Source organism: Sciurus vulgaris (genome assembly GCF_902686455.1).
Source record: "Sciurus vulgaris genome assembly, chromosome: X".
Classification (NCBI taxonomy): Eukaryota; Metazoa; Chordata; class Mammalia; order Rodentia; family Sciuridae; genus Sciurus; species Sciurus vulgaris.
This window is the reverse complement of record NC_136471.1, coordinates 118382642-118400493: the sequence shown is the minus strand read 5'-3', so window position 1 is coordinate 118400493 and position 17852 is coordinate 118382642. Positions and strand designations below refer to the sequence as shown.

Below are 17852 nucleotides of genomic sequence, written 5' to 3'. Positions count from 1 at the left end.
GGACCACACTTTAAAAATAACTGCGATTATAACATGACCCAGTCCCAGCCCAACAATATAATGAGTTTGGGCTTTTCATTTCTTTGATGTGTTGGATTCCTCATTCTGTTAGTTCTGCTTTGATAAGCTGCATCCACTCACTCATTTGAATCATTATTATCAGGTTTATCTTTTGCACATCTTTTATCCATCTGCTGGTTTAATGGTAAATCAGAGCGAAAACAACTTCAGCCAAGTCCAAGGTGACATTCTCCCTGTCTTTGCATCTGATGATGGTGTACCCAGATTGTGGACTAGACAACCTCACTGGCTAGATATTTTAAATCCTCATATTTATACATACATATATATATATATAAACTGAGCATCAGAAAAAAGGAAATAAATTGTTCAAGGACTCAGAGCTAGTGAGAGGTCAAATTAGAATATGGATCCAAGATATCCAAATAGAGTTTGGGTACTAAGAATATTCAGGGGTTTACAAAAGTATTCCCAGGTTCGTGATTTTAGAAATCTAGTAGTGTGTTTTAATTTAACTATGAAAGCCTCTAAGTATTGACTAGATGTTTGGGGCAGTTCATGAAGATCAGCCTGGCTAGATCCTACATGAGCTGCTTGATTGGTCAGCTAACTACTTCACTTGCTATGGTATTTCATTTTTGTTTTTTATTTTGATTTTTAAGACAGGGTGATGCTATGTTGCCAAAACCAGTCCTGAACTCCTTGGTTCAAGTGATGCACCCTCCTCATCCTCCTGAGCAGCTGGGACTATATAGGTACCTGGCTTTACAGTGGGGCCATTTCACAGCTTTCAGTTATTTTTATTCAATTGTCTTATTCTTGAATGGGTTATTGAGTAAAGAGAGGTGGCATCAAGAATGCTGATTTAGGACTGTGGTTGTGACTCAGTTGTAGAGCACTTGCCTAGCACGTGTGAGGCACTGGGTTCCATCAGCGCCACATAAAAATAAATAAAATAAAGGTGTTGTGTCCATCTACAACAACAACAGCAATGAAAATCATTGATTTTTTTTTAGTGAAACTATGTTTTGATGGACCTTTGTTTTATTAATTTATTTATATCAGTGCTGAGAATTGAACCCAGTGTCTCACACAAGCTAGGCAAGTGCTGTACCACTGAGACACAACCCCAGCCCCAAGAACATTGATTTAAAGTAGAACTACCTACTGAATTCTTCCCTTAAAGTGGTTAAGAGGGTTAAAAAATTAGAATGAGCTGCTGAGGGACATAAAATAGTAATTCTGAATTTTGACCTCAGATCAGTAAGGTAGATTCATATAATCATTTCTTAGTATATCTAGATATCTCTGGTTCTTCAAAACAAATGTTAAAAGGAGATTTTTTTTATCCAATTTGGCTTTTCCTTTATTGGAAATAAAATTATCCAGCCCCACAGTGTGTTATTTCTGGAGAGTACTTGCAAATAGCAGCCAGAAAGTACTCATGTCTCCTCATTTAGAAACAAAACATGAAAATTATAATAATAAAGTAATTGATTTTTTTAAAGTGCAAAATTCAAGAATTCCAAATATCAGGTCATGGAAGCAGTTTGGAGGGTTTCAACACATAGTTAAATTTTGATCTACATATTAATACACATTTGGTCCCCAAACACAATATTAAAATGTCATTTTGAATTTGTAGATAAACCATGCTCCTTCTTGCATACTTAATTTGAAATAAATTAAGCAGCATGCATCACTTGTTAAATGGGGAAAGTCAAACTTTGTCCTTATATATTATGAATATTACTAAAGAATACATTAAAGTGAAAATTATAATACAATCTTTAATAATATACTCATCTAAATTCATTTTTAAAATATAAAGTTGCCTTCTCTCACATACTGTACTAAAATAACACAGTGATTTAGCATTTCTGTGAGAGTTGATGAAATTACAGACTTCTTTGAATGCCGTTTGTAAGGGTGGAGACAGGAAGAGAGTGGGGGTGACTGCAGTAGAGAGGGTGATTTAGGTCAGTGTGTGTCTGAGTATATTTTCTGTTATCAGGGTTTTCATGCTGCACCATTTTCTAGCACAAGTAATAGAAATCCAATTCAAGGCAGCTTAAGGAAAAAGGGATTTATTGGTTCAGAAAACTGGTGAGTTCAGAGATAGAACTTATTTCATGGACTCTAAGATGTTGAGTGATATCATCAGGGTGCTCTCTGTCTCTCTCTCTGTCCTCTCAGCTGTTTCTCTCTGTGTGTTGGTCTTTTAATCTCCTAGATATTCCTCCACGAGGTGGGGAGGAGAGGGCAAAGTTCATGTCATTGACCTTGGAGAAAAGACAGATTCTCTCTTCTCCATAGATGGATGGATGGACAGATAATAGGAAGGAAACAAGCAAGGAGAGAAGAGCTAAAGTTCTAGGGACAAACTCCACTTTTTTCTACTTCGCTCATACCAAGTATCATCTCCCCAAGTGGTTGGGGACATGGGGTGTTATCATTTATCAGGCCTTGATGTCACTCCACCCTTACTAGGGGGATAGAGAACCACACAAAGCTGAAGAAAGATAGTTTCACATGACAAAGCAGCTTCTGTTACCAGGAAAAGGAGGACTGAAATGCTGGAGAGAGGTGAAACCACAGACAAAGGCTCTAGTGGGTGCATGTGTAACCTGGATGTCTTCAAACTCTCTAGATGCCTTCAATGTCCAAATGAAAATAGCTTGAGCCCCTGAGCTGGGTATTTCCCATTTGTCCCTCCAGATCCAGTCTGGAAAGTGGTTGCTTCCTGTTGATTCTAGCCAATGAGGGAGACCAGCAGGAAATTAGAGACAGGAACAGAGTGAGGAGGTCAGTGTATTTGTTTTTCCAGCTTGCTTCATGCCAGGCTTTGATGGACAGCAGCCATTTTCCTCTAGTGAAGGCCACAGCTCCCATCAGACAGCCCTCTCCCAGAGCTATCGTACCCTCCAGTTTCAGAGAAATTGGTGGAGAAGTGGAATAACTTCAAGTCTAGGTATGAGGGTAAGTTTCTCCTGTTACTTACTCGGGTGTTTCACCATCCCTTGTTGATTTCCTTCAATCCTGCCTGCATTTTCTACATACTTTCTTTATTAAACTTCCCCAATTCTACTTTGGAGTGTGCCATCTCTTTCCTGCAGGAACAAGCCAGATGCACTGCCCCATCCTCCTCACCATGGCAATTCTGGTCCTCCTAGATTCCCCCTTCTATATATTTCTACAATCCTAACCATTTTAAGTGTATAGTTCAGTAGTGTTAATTATAGTATGTTGTTGTGAAATATCTTCAGAACTTTTTCATCTTGTAAAACTAAAACTCTATACCCATTAAACAACAATGCCCCATTTCTCCCTTTTCCCAACCTCTGGCAACCACCATACTACTTTTTGTCTCTATGAATTTGACTATTTAGATATCCCATGTAAGTGGAATCATATGTAGTTATCTTTTTGTGACTTGCTTACTTTACTTGTCTTCAAAGTTCATCTACATTGTGCATGTGACAGGATTTTCTTCCTTTTTAAGATTAAATAATATTCCGTTATATGATTAAACCAAATGTTATTTATTCATTCATCTACTGATGGGCATTTGGGTTGCTTTCACTTCTTGGCTATTATGAATAGTACTTTTCTGAAAATGTGTGTGCAAATATCTATTGGAGACCCTGCTTTCAACTCTATTGGATATATATACCCAGAAGTGGGGTTGCTGAATATCATGTTCTGTTTTTAGTTTTCTAAGAAACCACCATACTGTTTTCCATACTGGTTGTCTCATTTGGCATTTCAGCATAAGGGCTCCAATTTCTTCACATCCTGCCAACACTTGTTATTTTCTGTTTTATTTTATTTTTGATAGTGGCCATCCTCATGAAGGTAAGGTAGTATTTTGATTTGCATTTCTTTGATGATTCATGATGTTCAGCATCTTTTCATATGCTTTTTGGCCATTCATATGTCATCCTCAGAGAAATGTTGAAGTTCTTTGTCCATTTTTTGATCAAGTTATTTGATTTTTTTGTTGTTGAGTTGTCTCATTTTGCTTTTAAACAGAGATCTCAGTGTTAAGAGGAAAAAGATATGTCATCTAGTTTTGTTTTAAAACCCTCACATTCCCATGTCCTTTGAGGACCAGGGACTCTGGGAAAATGGGTGCTGGCAAACAAGAGGGAATGTGTTTGATGCTACACAAAGTTCATCAAATAAAGAAACAGAGCCATAGCTACCCGAATTCCAGGTGCCTCCAAGATTCCCTAGGACTTGGTAAGGTGAGGGAAGAGATTACCTTCATCCACATCTTTCAGCCCTTTCACAGGTTACATATTAGCATCCTTGTATATTAGGGAGGTTATAAATATGATTTTACTCATAGTGTTCAAGAGTCTATGGACACTGGCAAGAAATAATTGTATTTATTTTTCAGAGAAAAATCAACTGTGTTGATCTCTAAAGTAGTGCTAAGAGATCTTTCTGTGATGATGGAAATGTTCTGTTATCTATGCTGTTTTCTATGATAACCATTAGCCATGTGTACTTAATAAGCACTTGGAATGTGGTCAGTGGGACTAGATAACAAATTGGACAACAAAGTATGCAAAATATATCTTGATTTGGGGCAGAGGACTAGGGGATTTAGATAGGTTTGAATTTTACCATTATTCATGAAGTTAAGCCAACACATACAGTTTGGTTATATAGTATCTAAAATTTAAACAACCTACTGGGCATGGCACATGATGATGACAGATGATGAGGAGGAGAAATTTGGGGCATGTAACCAGAGGAGGTTCATGCCTGAAGAAGAGGACCAAGGACCAGGCAGGAGGAACTTGGTGAAGAATATGACCAATCAATATACAAGTACATATATGGCATGTCTTGTCCTAGGGAGAAGTTACAAATGATATGAAGAGTTGGATCCATACTCAAAGGGGTAAAACAAGATATGTTCACATAAAATGCAAGACAGGACATAATGTCAGAGTTATGCCAAATAACCCTGAGAAGTGAAAGATCTGTGTCAGTCACAGATATCAGAACCAGAATGCCTGGATTGATTGCTGGTTCTTCTACTTACTGGTTTCATGACCTCAGGCAAGTCACTTACTATCTATGTAATCAGTTTTTTCATCATGAAATGATAAAAGTGCCAATACCATAGGGTTGTTATGAACATTAAATAAAATACACGAAAGTGCCCAAAACGTTGCTTGGAATACAGTATATGCTAATTAAATATCAGCTATTATTAAAGGGAAGGGGGAAATGGTAGAGTACAAAAAAGAGCATGAGCTTTCATGACCTATACCCACCCAGGCACCTTCTTTAAATATAACTTAAACTCCTTGTGAAGAATTTTACTGAATAGAATGATTATTTATGGTAAAATTAGCTACTTGGAAGTTCACTCATGTAGCAAAAGTCAGGAAAAACAAAAAGGAGTAAAATAAGTTTTTAGGTAAATGTCTCCAGAAGTAGACCTTGAGATGAGGATCAATGTGCAAGTGGTGTATTAAGGACATGCTCCCAGGGGAGACAGGGAAGGGAATGGAAGGGCAGGACAGAGAATGGGAGGAAGCCAAGCAAAGGGATGATCTTAAAGTCCCCACCTCAGCCCGATCCCACAAGGGAGCTCTTGCAGGTAAGTTACACCCTAAGAGTGTATCCCAAATCCAAACAAGGCAGCTGGGTTTTCAGATGCCTACACCTATCCACATTGGCTAAATTCCTCCCTAGGGTGCCTAAACCAGCAGGCATGCCTGCTCTCTACACAATTGAGCAAAGCAGGGTTGACAGCCAGAGAGGGCAGGAAAAGTATTACCAAACTGAGGGAGGGCCATTTAGAGACATCTGACTTTGTCCTCTGAGTACCGTGGGTTTTGCTGAACAAGTTTGGACAGATAACTGAGTGGAGTAAATTGGTACTGCTGATTGCTGAGTGCACAGACTTCTGAACAATAGATCACAAATGTCACACTGTATAAGATCACCTTTGGAACTGTCTGAACTCTAGATTCCTGAACTTCATCTATAGATATTCTGAATCGGTTGGTAGGACCAGAGAAACTTCATTTTCAACATGTGCCCCAGGCAATTTGAATGTGGAGAACCTTGCTTGGATCATGTCCTTAGACTCACTGCCTTAGCGGACTGGTAGAGATTGGCAGGAAGGTGAATTGTCAGACTGGCTTATAGGCAGGGTTCCCACGGTGCTTAGTGTAATAGGGAAGCCATTCATGAGCAGATGTGGAAAATCATGGAAACTGTTTCATGACTGCCTTCCTGGGGAGGCACAAGGTGAGAAAGTTAGTCAGGGGTAGTCTAGAAAGATACTTTTCCTGGAGTAGTCATTATGCAGGCCCTGAGGGAAGGGGGAGAAAGGGATGGGATTTAAAGAACTACAATCAGGAAGTAGCTTAAGATGAGCATATCCCCCACCATCCCACCCCACCCTGATCTGAGTACACTATACTAGGAGGTGTGAATCTACCAGCATGGAAGTGGGGAAGGAAAGAGAAGGCAGTCCATCAATATAGACTACTGTTGGTATCTGTGAACCACTGTGGAAGCAGGAGCTCAGTCCTGCTGGACATTTTTGGGAAATTACTTAGCACATAACTCCAAGTTGTCCCACTTGGAGGTGAAAAGCTAGGGCATTTTGCCATCAAATCCCTTTCATCAATGACTGAGGGCTGTTTTCCTGAAATTTTGGAACTATGTTGGGTATGTGGCAAGACCTAGGGAGAGTTGCAGATGTTTGCAATCAAAAGCTGTCAGCACTAACAGGGCTGGTAAGTGCTGAGCGGATATGGGCAGGACACCTATAGTGCCTGCCAGGGTGAGAAGGAATTATACATTTTGCCAACAAGGACAGTGTCTGCTGCTAAATTGCCTTCTGACTGCAGAGTTTATATTAGGTGGGTCTGCTTGGCTGCAGCTATCCTCAATCCCTCAGCTGCAGGCTCTGATGCTTTCAGTCATTGTGCTCAGCCTGGCCAGATTTCTGGAACAATCTTGGCTAAGGGATTGTAAGGTCCTCTAGTTCATGAGGTACCTAAAGACTTGTGCTGCTGGTGGCTCAGGAATTGGTGTACTCAAGGTAAGAACAAGGCAAGTACTTCCACCTACTCTGATCTTATACATTTTCTGTTCACTCCACAGCTGGTTATTGTAGCCACACCTTCGTCTCAGAAAATCCACTCCAGCCACCATTTCACCAGGCTGAGTACACGAGAAAAACTGTGAGACACAGTTAGCGCTCATAGAGTTCTTTTTAGTACTGTTCTTTTGGTCTGTTTCTTCCTAATTTCATCTCTGGCCTTAATCATTTGTCACTGTCTCGTTTGTTTGCCTCTCATTACCTTACAGTGCTGATAAAGCCGTGAGTAGAGCTGATTTACCAATCCTAATTATCATCAATGAGGAGGCAGTGGGAGTGATAGGAAACAGGAGAAAATGACAAGAATAGTTTGACATAGCCTAAAAAAGGATCCCCAGGCATGTTTCCAGAGTTTAAGGAAGAAAATTTCAAGTACATATAACGTGCCATGAGTGTGTGTGTGTTTTCATAGAGTCCAAAGGAGAGCTAAGAGAAAATGGTTGCTTCTAAAGAAAGCTGATAAAGAGAGAAAGGGTGCAGATCTAAAGAAACCATTAAGGCTGCAGCTCAATAGTTTTGATTTTAAAGCAATTTGTGCAAAAACAGAAACCTGACATCACTGAAGGATAAACACAAAGCATGTCATAAATTTATCAGAATGAAAATGAAAAGACTAGAAAAAGCTCAGATTTGAGGCAAATCCAATGTTAGCAATAAAAAGGCTTTTATGCTATATTTGAACCAGAAATGAAATAAAGGATAGATCTGCTTAGGGTGAATGAAGTGATACAAAGGACAGGGAGAAAGAACCACACTGCTCCTAGTTTACTTCCTCCATTTTCTTATCTTTGATTAAGGGGTGTGCTTTTCTTAACTGGAAAGGATGAAAGACTCTGAGTTAGACTGGAGAGTGGCAGAAATATAAAAGAGTGTCTGGGTGTTTTGAATGAGTTCAAGTCAGGAAAACAGTAGGTGGAAGGGGATGTCACAGAGGGTAGTATGTTCAGTTTTGTATGTCAGGTTTTCAAAGGAGCTTTCTCTCAAAAAAAAAAAAAAAAAAAAAAAAAGGAGAGGGTTCCTTGAAATGAAGGCTCTGAAAACCACAGCAAATGAAAGCTGTAGGGGCCAGTAGATTTAGCCTGATAAAGGTGAGACATGAAAGAAGGGAATCAAACTGGCATGGATGATGTGAGGAGATGCCATTTGGTATCTTTTTATTTTCCAGCAATGGGGATTGAACCCCAGGGCCTTGCACATGCTAGGAAAGCATTACCACTGAGCTACAGCCTTACTCCCTTAGGAGATGCCATTTGGAAAAGGTCTAGATTATGTTGTGGTAGGGAAGACTAAGCCCAGTAGGTTGACATTTTAGGGAAGCACTGTTCAATATTCATATCGAATTCAATATTAAACTTCTGAATGCTTAGAAATGAGTAGCCTTGAACAACTGCCTCAAGGTAATGGCATCTTTACCACAATAAAGTCCAAACTGAGGGTTCCTGAATCTGTCAAGACTGTTGTAGGTAGAATTTTCTTCTAGGGCTTGAGTTCAGGCTAGGATCTCAAGCACTATTTCTTAGTTTTTGTCAAGCCATGAACTCCTTTCAGAATCTAATAAAAAGTAGTTCTATGTTCATTTTACCTAAAGCAGTACCACCAGGGTAAGCCCACCTCTAGAGAGACTCTTCTGTCTCTGAAATGCAGGGATTCTAAATCCTTTTCCTAGATATTGCATTATGATTCTCTCCTCAGTGGGCTTTCTAAATAATTTCATGGTTGACTGTTCAGGCTGACCAAAGACCTTCTGTTTCCCAATTTATGATTTACGCCTTGTGGAGGCACTTAAACATTTTTAACCATCTCAACACCTGTGTTTGGCACTTGCCACACACTATTCAAGGCCAAGTCCCAGAGGTTCGACTTTGTATATCACAAAAGGACTTGTTCCAAGTTGTTTGTCTCTGGTTTCCAGCTGTCTGCATCAGCTCGAAGAAATGTTGTAATACACAACAGTACCACAAGATGACACCCTTGGGAAAGTCTTGCTTTTGGGAGTTGGCTTCCCAGCTCTGACGTCTATTCTAAACATAGCCTTGTAAACTTCGTGTGGAAGAGGGAAGAGAATCTATTATGGGGGAGGAAAAACACCAATGACAAAACAGCCCTGGCACTTTCCTGTGCTGTGGTAGACAGAGTCAAGCCTTGATTACTTTCTTCTACTTAATCATCAGCTTTTGGAGGCAGACACATAGATTTATATAATAGTGTCAGCATATCTTTCATACACATACATATATTTTCTGCGTTTGCTGATGCTGTGTGATTTAGAATCTGCTCATAATTTGGGGGAGGAGCCTGTTATTTTGGATTGTGAGCTTGCATATTCATTCCTGTATCACTTCTGTCCCCTACTTCATTTCCAGTAAGAATATTGGGTTTGCGCGGAGACATCAGAGACATTGCAAAAAGCCCCCCTGGAAAGGGAGAAGCTCGGGTGGATCAGCACTCTCTGCTGCAAACCTCAGGCCAACTGGAAAGAAGATCAAAGGGAGAAGGGAGGGCAGAAGTGGGCCAGGCTGGAAAGCAGGATTAACCACTGAAATTGACATGTCTCTTCAATCTTCTCTCTTTCTCCTTCCAAATTTTTCTTTAAAACAATGTGAAAAAACCCATATTTATGTTGCCTAATGTCTCATGCTTCCCTCTTGTTTGTTTGCTTGGGTGGCACTTGCCATCACTTGGTAAGCTTCCTTAAGAGAGGGAACAATGTCAATTAGAGTACTGTTATCTTTGTTGAGAAAGAACCCTCCATTGGTTTGTGGTCTTTGGCAGGCAGTTAGTGAAAATAATAAGCTCTGAACAGATGCCATGTTTCTGTGGGGCACGGCTCTGCCAGCCATCTTTTCATTTTTGTACCTGCAAGTGGAAAATCACCACTTTAATGAGCCATATACCCTGGGGTAAAAATGTTTGAAATTACTCAATAGAGGAAAGCAGTCTTTTAAAAGATCTATGAGAAGAGGTAATACAGAACCCCACCAAATACCATGGGGGAATTCTTTTCTCCTTATATTTATTTCAAGGATAGTTCTGCTAGAAACCTGCATTTCCAAGCAAAGAATTCCACAGTAGCTACAGAATTCCACAGTAGCTATGACTGCAGCAAACAAGGCACATAGTCATTCAGGGAGCATCTTTCCTGGCCTGGCTCTGTGCTGGGTGTTACTGGCAATGCAGAAATTAAAGCAACACTGTTCCCCTCCTCTTGGAGCTTCCAATGTAGTGGGAAAGACAAACATACAGAGACCCCATGTTATGCCTGGAATTACAGTTGAGTGCCAAGAGCAAAATAAAATCAAAGCACAGCTCTGCCTGGCTGTGCCTGGCTGTAGCAATTCAAATTCTACTAAAATGCAGACTGTTAGTAGTGTCAAATTATCTTTTGTCCTCAAAATGTAAGTAACTGACTGGATGTGGGCTATTTTTTCCTCTTTTTCATACTTTTCTGTTCTTTGTAAAATTTCTAAAATAAGCATGTTTAGTTTTTTGCCCTCATTGTAGAAGCAAGTGGGAGTCTGAAGAGGAAAATATATACTTTTTTGGCAATAGTCATAATAATGTCAACAAAAGCAAACACTTCCTTAGTGGTTACTATGGTGCCAGGTACTATTCTAAGTGCTTTTATATATTAACTCATTTAATTCTCATAAGCATTGTGTGAGACAGACATTATTATTAAATCCATTTTATAGAAGAAAAAAATCAAGGCACAGAGAAGTAAAGCAGTGTGCCCAAGGATACACAGGATTTAAGTGGCAGGTTGGCTCCAGAGTTTAAGTTGCTTAATTTAGTGAATATGATGAAAGAATTTTTTTTCAGTTAATTTTCCAGATAACTGTCATTATGTCTGATGATCAGGTTAATGAATAGGCCATTCTGGAGATCAGGGTGGGGCCAGGCAGGGAGATGCTGGATTTGAGAATCAGGTCTTCATTTGATTCAGTCTTTCTGAGGAACCTTCATTTGTAAACCAATGAGTTTCCCCCCTGATTGACCTGGCCTGGTCCAAAGGGCTCAGGGAAATAGAGAAGTCTTTGTCTAGAAAAGCAGCTAATCCTGGGAGGGAGTTTGGGGAAGGAGTTGCAGGAGGCAGTAGGCAAAGTGTACTGGAGAAGGGAATTGAGGACTAGGGGTCATTTTAGGTCTGGGAGTTGAGATTAAGGGTTAGAGTTACATGTTAGGGTTGGGCTTGAGGGTACAGTTAGGGGGTAGGGATTAATCATATATGATAGTTTTGGAAATTAGAGGGTTGGAGATAGCACTTGGTGTTTGGATTAGGATTAAGAGTTTGGGTAACCATTAGAGTTAGGACTTAGGGTTAGTGTTAGAGGTTTGGATTATGATTAACAGTTAAGATTTAAAGTTCAATTTAGGGTTAGAGGTTAGGGATTAGTGTTAGAAGTTATGATGAGTGGTAGGGTCAGGGGAGCTAGTCAACCTCCAACTCTTTTGTGTGGCTACACTAGCCACCTCACAGGATGGACCCTGAGAATTGAGGGCAGAGTTGAGCTACAGGGTGAGGTCTAGCATATGTTTATGTAATTTAATTTTTAATAATAACTATGTTTAACTGGCTTGCAAAATTCCTGACAATTTGTCAGCTCTTGCAAGCTGGTGCAAGCCTGCTACAACACGCCACTGGTCTGATCCCATATCCAATTTTTTCTATGCCCATCACATTTGTCTCTATATCATTGAGGCTTCCAGTTATACGTAAATATCCAGGAGGACATTCACAAGGTGGAGATCATTCTATTTATCTCAGTGTATTGTATGGTTTAAATAATCAAGATTGTTAATACCTAACACAATGCCTAACACATAGAAGATATTTGAAAAATGTTTTTGGTTGGGACACAATATTACCAAATATAATCCTGTCTTGGATGGATTTTAGGAGCCAGATTGTAACTTTAAAACTTGTAGAGATGTGTTGCACTGTAAGCTAGCTTCTGGGAAAATGCCCATTGTTTTTCAGGAAGAAGGTATAAGATATCAGTCAGTGTCAAGATGACCTTGGAACTTCCTGTGGGAAACTTAGAACTGACTCCTCTATACCCAGAGGCCACCCAAAGGGCTGTTCCATCCCTGACCTGGTTTTCAGTCACAGCATCTTTCTTCCTGTCCATAGCTAGGTTATGTGACTCTACCCATGAAACACACACACACACACACACACACACACACACACACACACACCCTCTGGTGACTACATCTTCTCCAAAATTAAGTGCATTCTCTCCCAAGGCCAGACAATGAGTTGAGAGAGAGTGAGAGGGAGAGAGAGAGAGAGAAAAAAATGAATTAGCTTTTTCACCAACTTAAAAATTTTAATTAGTATTTCAAACATAATACACACACAAGCACACACAAACACACACCCATACACACAAATATAGAGACTTGATAGTGGGATACAAGATTCCTACCAAATATTTAAGAAAAAAATATAACCTCTGCTTTATATACTATATTCCAGAAAAATAGAAGAAAGAACAACATCTTAGGAATTATAAGTTTTAACAAAATAATTAAAAATAAATTTATATTGTGAGAATGCCACAAAATTGAGTGGAATAAAATTGAAGAACATAATTTCTATTATATTCTTTACTTCATGTCTTTTTTCCCTTTTTATGTAAGTAGTTGTAGTTTTATAAGAAAATGAATTAGCTTTTATGGCTTTGAGTAAATCCTCACTGCCAAACCTGGATTGACCCCACCTTCCACTGCCTTTAGGGGTAATTGTGTCTTATTAAAATACATTGACAGTTGATCTGAAGCCAAGGGAGTGTGCTCATTTGAAATAACCCTTGTCTCTCTATCTTACCTACAATTGTAGTCAGTGCACACTTACAGCAAATCTTCATAGACAGAATTGGAGATCCAAAGAGAATCACAGGGGTGAGAAGAGAAAGATTGAAAAACTGAACAAGGGTCTTTGGGTTTTTGGAGATGCTAAACCCACTGGTTAGGGGGTAAAAGACTGGTATAGACTATTTTGTGATTTCTCATCTTGATATTTGACCTGACTCTCTACCTCCATCCCACTCATCCACTGAGAGAGAGAGAGAGGGAGGGAGGGAGAGAGAGAGAGAGAGAGAGAGAGAGAGAGAGAGAGAGAGAGAGAGAGAGAGAGAGAGTGTAATTGGGTGCTTAGTTGCTTAGTAAATTTTCCTACTCATTCCTCCTTTAGCAAATTCATAATATGCATAATTTGAATGTTGCTGTCAGGGGGATGGAAATTTTGCATAATGAGGCCAAAAGCCTTCTGGAAGGAAAGGCACTGTAAATGCCAAGCCCTCTCCTTGAGATTCAGAGATGAAATCTGTTGAGGTGGTCCTGGGTGGCAGAGAGCAAACACCAAGGATAGAGAATGGCTCAAAGATTCCTGTACTCCAGTTCCCATGTGGGTAAGGAGATTGAAGCAGTTGGGCTGGGTGCAGGTTTGGATTAGAAGTGGTATTCCTATGTCTGTAACGTGGAGCACCAATTATTTGTTCTAAGGCATTCCACCTGGGGACAGACTTAGTCTGGTAAAGTGGATGTGTGGATGAATATAAAGTGACCTGGTCACTGGATTTACTCTTTCTCACATTGTATACCCTCTTATTCTCCATCTCTTCCTTGGTATCTATAGTAGGGATAAATGGTCACATCACCTGCATTGTTCCCTTGGCCTAGTGATCTGGCAGACTACTGATGGCAATTGTAGTATCTTCCAAGGTCAAGGGGAGTGTTGTGAGTTTTGATTCCCTCCAAGACAAGCAGGAATTTTCAGATTGGGACACTAAAAATCACAAAGGATTCTTTTTTTTTTTTTTTTTTTTTTGTACCAGGGATTGAACCTAGGGACCATTAACCACTGAGCAACATCCCCAGCCTTTTTAATAGTTTCTTTAGAGACAGGGTTTCAGCAAGTTCCTTAGGGCCTTGCTAAGTTGCTGTGGCTGGCTTTGAACTTGTGATCCTCCTGCCTCAGCTTCCTGAGCTGCTGGGTCAAGGAATTCTTATCATATGAGAGGCTACGAGGGGAGAGGGACTTCTACAAGTCTGGGCAGGTAGGGGCCTAACCATTGCATTCTGGACAATATGGGGGTGAGCCCTCACTTGAATTGGAAACCAAAATCTGACATGCCAGTTGCATAGTAATATGAGAAAAGAGAAAAATAAATATGGAAATATCTTTGTTATATTCTGAAATGTTAATGGGGTACACTCTTATAGTTGAAGTCTCTGGATTTAGTGTGTATCCTTATTCTATATTTTTTTGAAGTGCAGAATTTTAAATTTTTGTTGTGGTAAGAAACACTCATAAAAATTACTATCTTAACCATTTTCAAGTATATAGTTCAGTTGTGTCCAGTCTATTGACATTGTTGTGAAACTATGAAACACATCTCCAGAAATTTTTCATCTTGTAAAACTGAAACTCTATACCAATTAAATGACTCTCCTTTTCCTCTTTCCTGCAGCCCCTTGCAATTGCAATTCTACTTTCTGTCTTTATGAACTTGACTACTTTAGATACTCTATATAAGAGGAATCATATAGCATTTATCTATTTGAGACTGGATTATTTCACTTAGCATAATGTCCTCAAGTTTTGTTCATGTTGTAATATGTGACAGGATTTCCTTCCTTTCTAAAAACTGAATTATATTGCATCATGTGTATACCACAAGTAATTTTATCCATTGGTCCATCGATGGACATTTGGGTTGTTTCTACCTCTTAGCTATTGTGAATAACACTATGAACAAGGTGTCTTGTCAATGTCTATTTGAGTCTTTGTTTTCCATTTTTGGGGGATATGTAGCTAGAAATAGAATTTTTGGATAATATGGTAGTTCTACTTTTAATTTTTTCATATTGTTTTCCACAATGGTTGCATTATTTCTCAATCCTATCATCGATGCATAAGGTTTCTTAATTCTCTATCTCCTGCCAACACATCATTCTCTGGTTTTGATTTTTGTTTTTCAATAGTAGCCATACTAATGTGTATGAGGTGATATCTCATTGTAGTTTGATTTGTATGATTTCTCTATGATTCATGACATTGAACATCTTTGCATATGCTTGATGGCTATTTGTATATCATCTTTAGATGAATGTCAATTAAAGTCCTCTACTGACTTTTTACTTGGGTTATTTATTTTTTTTAAGTTGTAGGAGGACTTTATGTGTTCTGGATATCAATCCATTATTAGATATATGATTTACAAATATTTTCTCCAATTCTGTAGGTTACCGTTTCATTATTTTGATTATTCCCTTGATGTACAGGAGTGTTGGTTTTTTTTTTTTTTTGTACCAGGGATTAAACCCAGGAGCCCTTTATCACTAAGCTACCCCCAGCACTTTTTATTTCCTATTTTGAGGTAGGGTCTTGTTATATTGCTTAGGGCTTTTCTAAGTTGCCAAGACTGGTCTTGAATTTGTGATCCTCCAGTGCAGGAGTTTTAAAATGTGATATAATCCCATTTGTTTATTTTGCTTTTGTTGTCTGTACTTTTGGTGTCAGATCCAAGAAATCATTGCCAAATTTAATACCATGAAGTCTTTCCCCTCCATTTTCTTCTAGTTTTATAGTTTGGGTCATATGTTTAGATCTTTAATCCATTTGAGTTCATTTTTATATGTGTAAAATAGGGGTTCAACTTCAGTTTTTTACATGTGGCTATCAAGACTTCCTGACATCATGTGTTGAAGAGACAAGCCTTTGCCCATTAAGTTGTCATGGCATCCTTTTAAAGATCATTTGACTACATATGCATGAGTTTATTTGGGGGCTGTATATTTAATTCCATTTGCCTATATGTCTGTTCATATAGTAGTACCACTGTTTTGATTATTTTAGCTTGGTAATATGTTTCAAAATCAGGAAGTATGAGTCATACAATTTCCCACATTTCTCAAATTTATTTTGGTTATTTGGAGTTCCCTGAACTTTCATATGAATTTTAGGATTTTTCTATTTCTATAAAAAATACCATTGGGGTTTCGAAAGGGATTGCACTGAATCTGGAGGTTGATTTTAGTAGTATTGTAGTACTGATGTTTTAAAAATATTACGTGTTCTAATCCATGAACATAGGATATTTTTTCATTTATTTGTGTCTTCTTTAGTTTTGTTCATCAATGTTTTATGTTTCTCAGTGTACAAGTCTTTCACCTCTTTGGATAGATTTATTCCTAAGTGTATTATGCTTAATTTTTTCAGAACATTCATTGTAGTGTATAGACATACAACTAGTTTTTGTGTGTTGATTTTTTTTATCCTGGAAATTTGCTGAATTCATTTGTTAATTATAATGGGGTTTTTTTTTTTTTTTTTGGTGTATGTAATCCTTAGGGTTTGGAGTACAATTTTTTTTAAAGATAGTTTAAATGTAAAAACAAGACATCAATATATGAATAATGAATCTCTAAATAGCTCTTGTGAAAATAAATTGAAACTTCACTAGGGGAAAGTATTTTCAAATTTTAGTAACCTCAGAATTCATGGCATCATCTATTTTCCCCTTTGAGATAAAAGTGGATAGATTGTATAATAGTTACCATTGTCCATTATATAATGGAAGGAGGTGGGCAGATTTTTGTCAGTTGAGTCTGTTTTAATATTCATGCATGTGACATTTTTGCTTTCAATGACATTTCTATTCCCTTACCCTTCTAGATTTTTGATAACCATAAAATAGTTTTCCCCATGCCAGTATAGTATATTAAAACACTGAATCAGGGCTTCTAGAGAATTCTGATTATAGTAAGTAGACTGTACATGGTGTTTCAGTCTCACAATTACAAAATTCACACAAAATATCATTGCAAAGTAACAATCTCAGTTTGAACAGATTCTTTGCCTAGGAATATTCTTCAGTTTGGAAATCATGAGCATTTGAGGAAGTTAATGCACATATGAAATAAGAAAAGGTATTCTTTATCCTACTACAATTTGAGAGAATTACTTTTATGTTGACATAATACTCTGAGATATTGATTCTCAATCTCAGGAATTGTGGCAACAATATTGGGTTACTTTTAAACAAACTCTTCTGAATTTATCAGAGTTCTTCAGTTGCCAACATCAGAATCCTCTCTAACTAGTCTAAGGGTTTTATTCCAAATATTAGGAAGTTCTCAGGGAGGGTCAGAGAGCCAGGCTTGGAAGCTGCACAACTAGGCTCAGTACAGTCAGAGAAGTGGGCAAAGCTTCCACCCACTTTATGGTGCTGTTTCTGAGAAACCTCCCTGTGTGAGTACTTATGGCCCTAGATAGATGAGTCAGCTCTGAGTTCCTAGCACTCAAATCCATTTATCATTTAAAAAAATAAATGAATTTGGACTTGAAAACTTCATAATAGTCTTTGAAATATAATAGGCTAATAAAGTTCCTTAATGATTTATTCAATTTGAATCAAGGCCTTCTGATACTTGTAGTCCTAATTATTCTAATTGCTAGGCATTCTAGCCCCTATGAGTATACCTGGTAGGAGCTAGAGCTGAGTCATACCCCAAATAGCTGCTCTTGGAAGTTTTTATAGGCAGAGGGTAATGATAAGGATATCCTCAAAGGAACTGTGCTGAGAGCTGATGAGATAACATAGATTTACCTTATAGATTAGTGCCAGGTATCCCTAAACTGGTTTGAGTTTCAAGCTAGTTTTGACCACTCTCACACAGAGGCTGC

General features: G+C 38.5%; 1 protein-coding gene across 2 annotated transcripts in view; it reads left to right on the top strand.

Moving 5' to 3' along the window:
• The first annotated feature begins 2926 nt into the window (after positions 1–2926).
• The window catches only part of LOC306650725 (uncharacterized protein), a 32994-nt gene continuing 18068 nt past the window's right edge, over positions 2927–17852 (top strand). The window contains exons 1-4 of one of the 2 annotated variants that reach the window (XR_013760992.1): positions 2927–3000; positions 7162–7241; positions 7369–7531; positions 9523–11270. Coding sequence is in view for 1 of the 2 variants with exons in the window: in XM_079122981.1 (XP_078979107.1) it covers positions 6809–6917; positions 7162–7241 (189 nt within the window). In the remaining variant the exon portion in view is untranslated. Of the gene's footprint in view, positions 3001–5432; positions 6918–7161; positions 7242–7368; positions 7532–9522; positions 11271–17852 lie in introns of those variants that run through there. The other variant, XM_079122981.1, reaches the window with a different exon arrangement.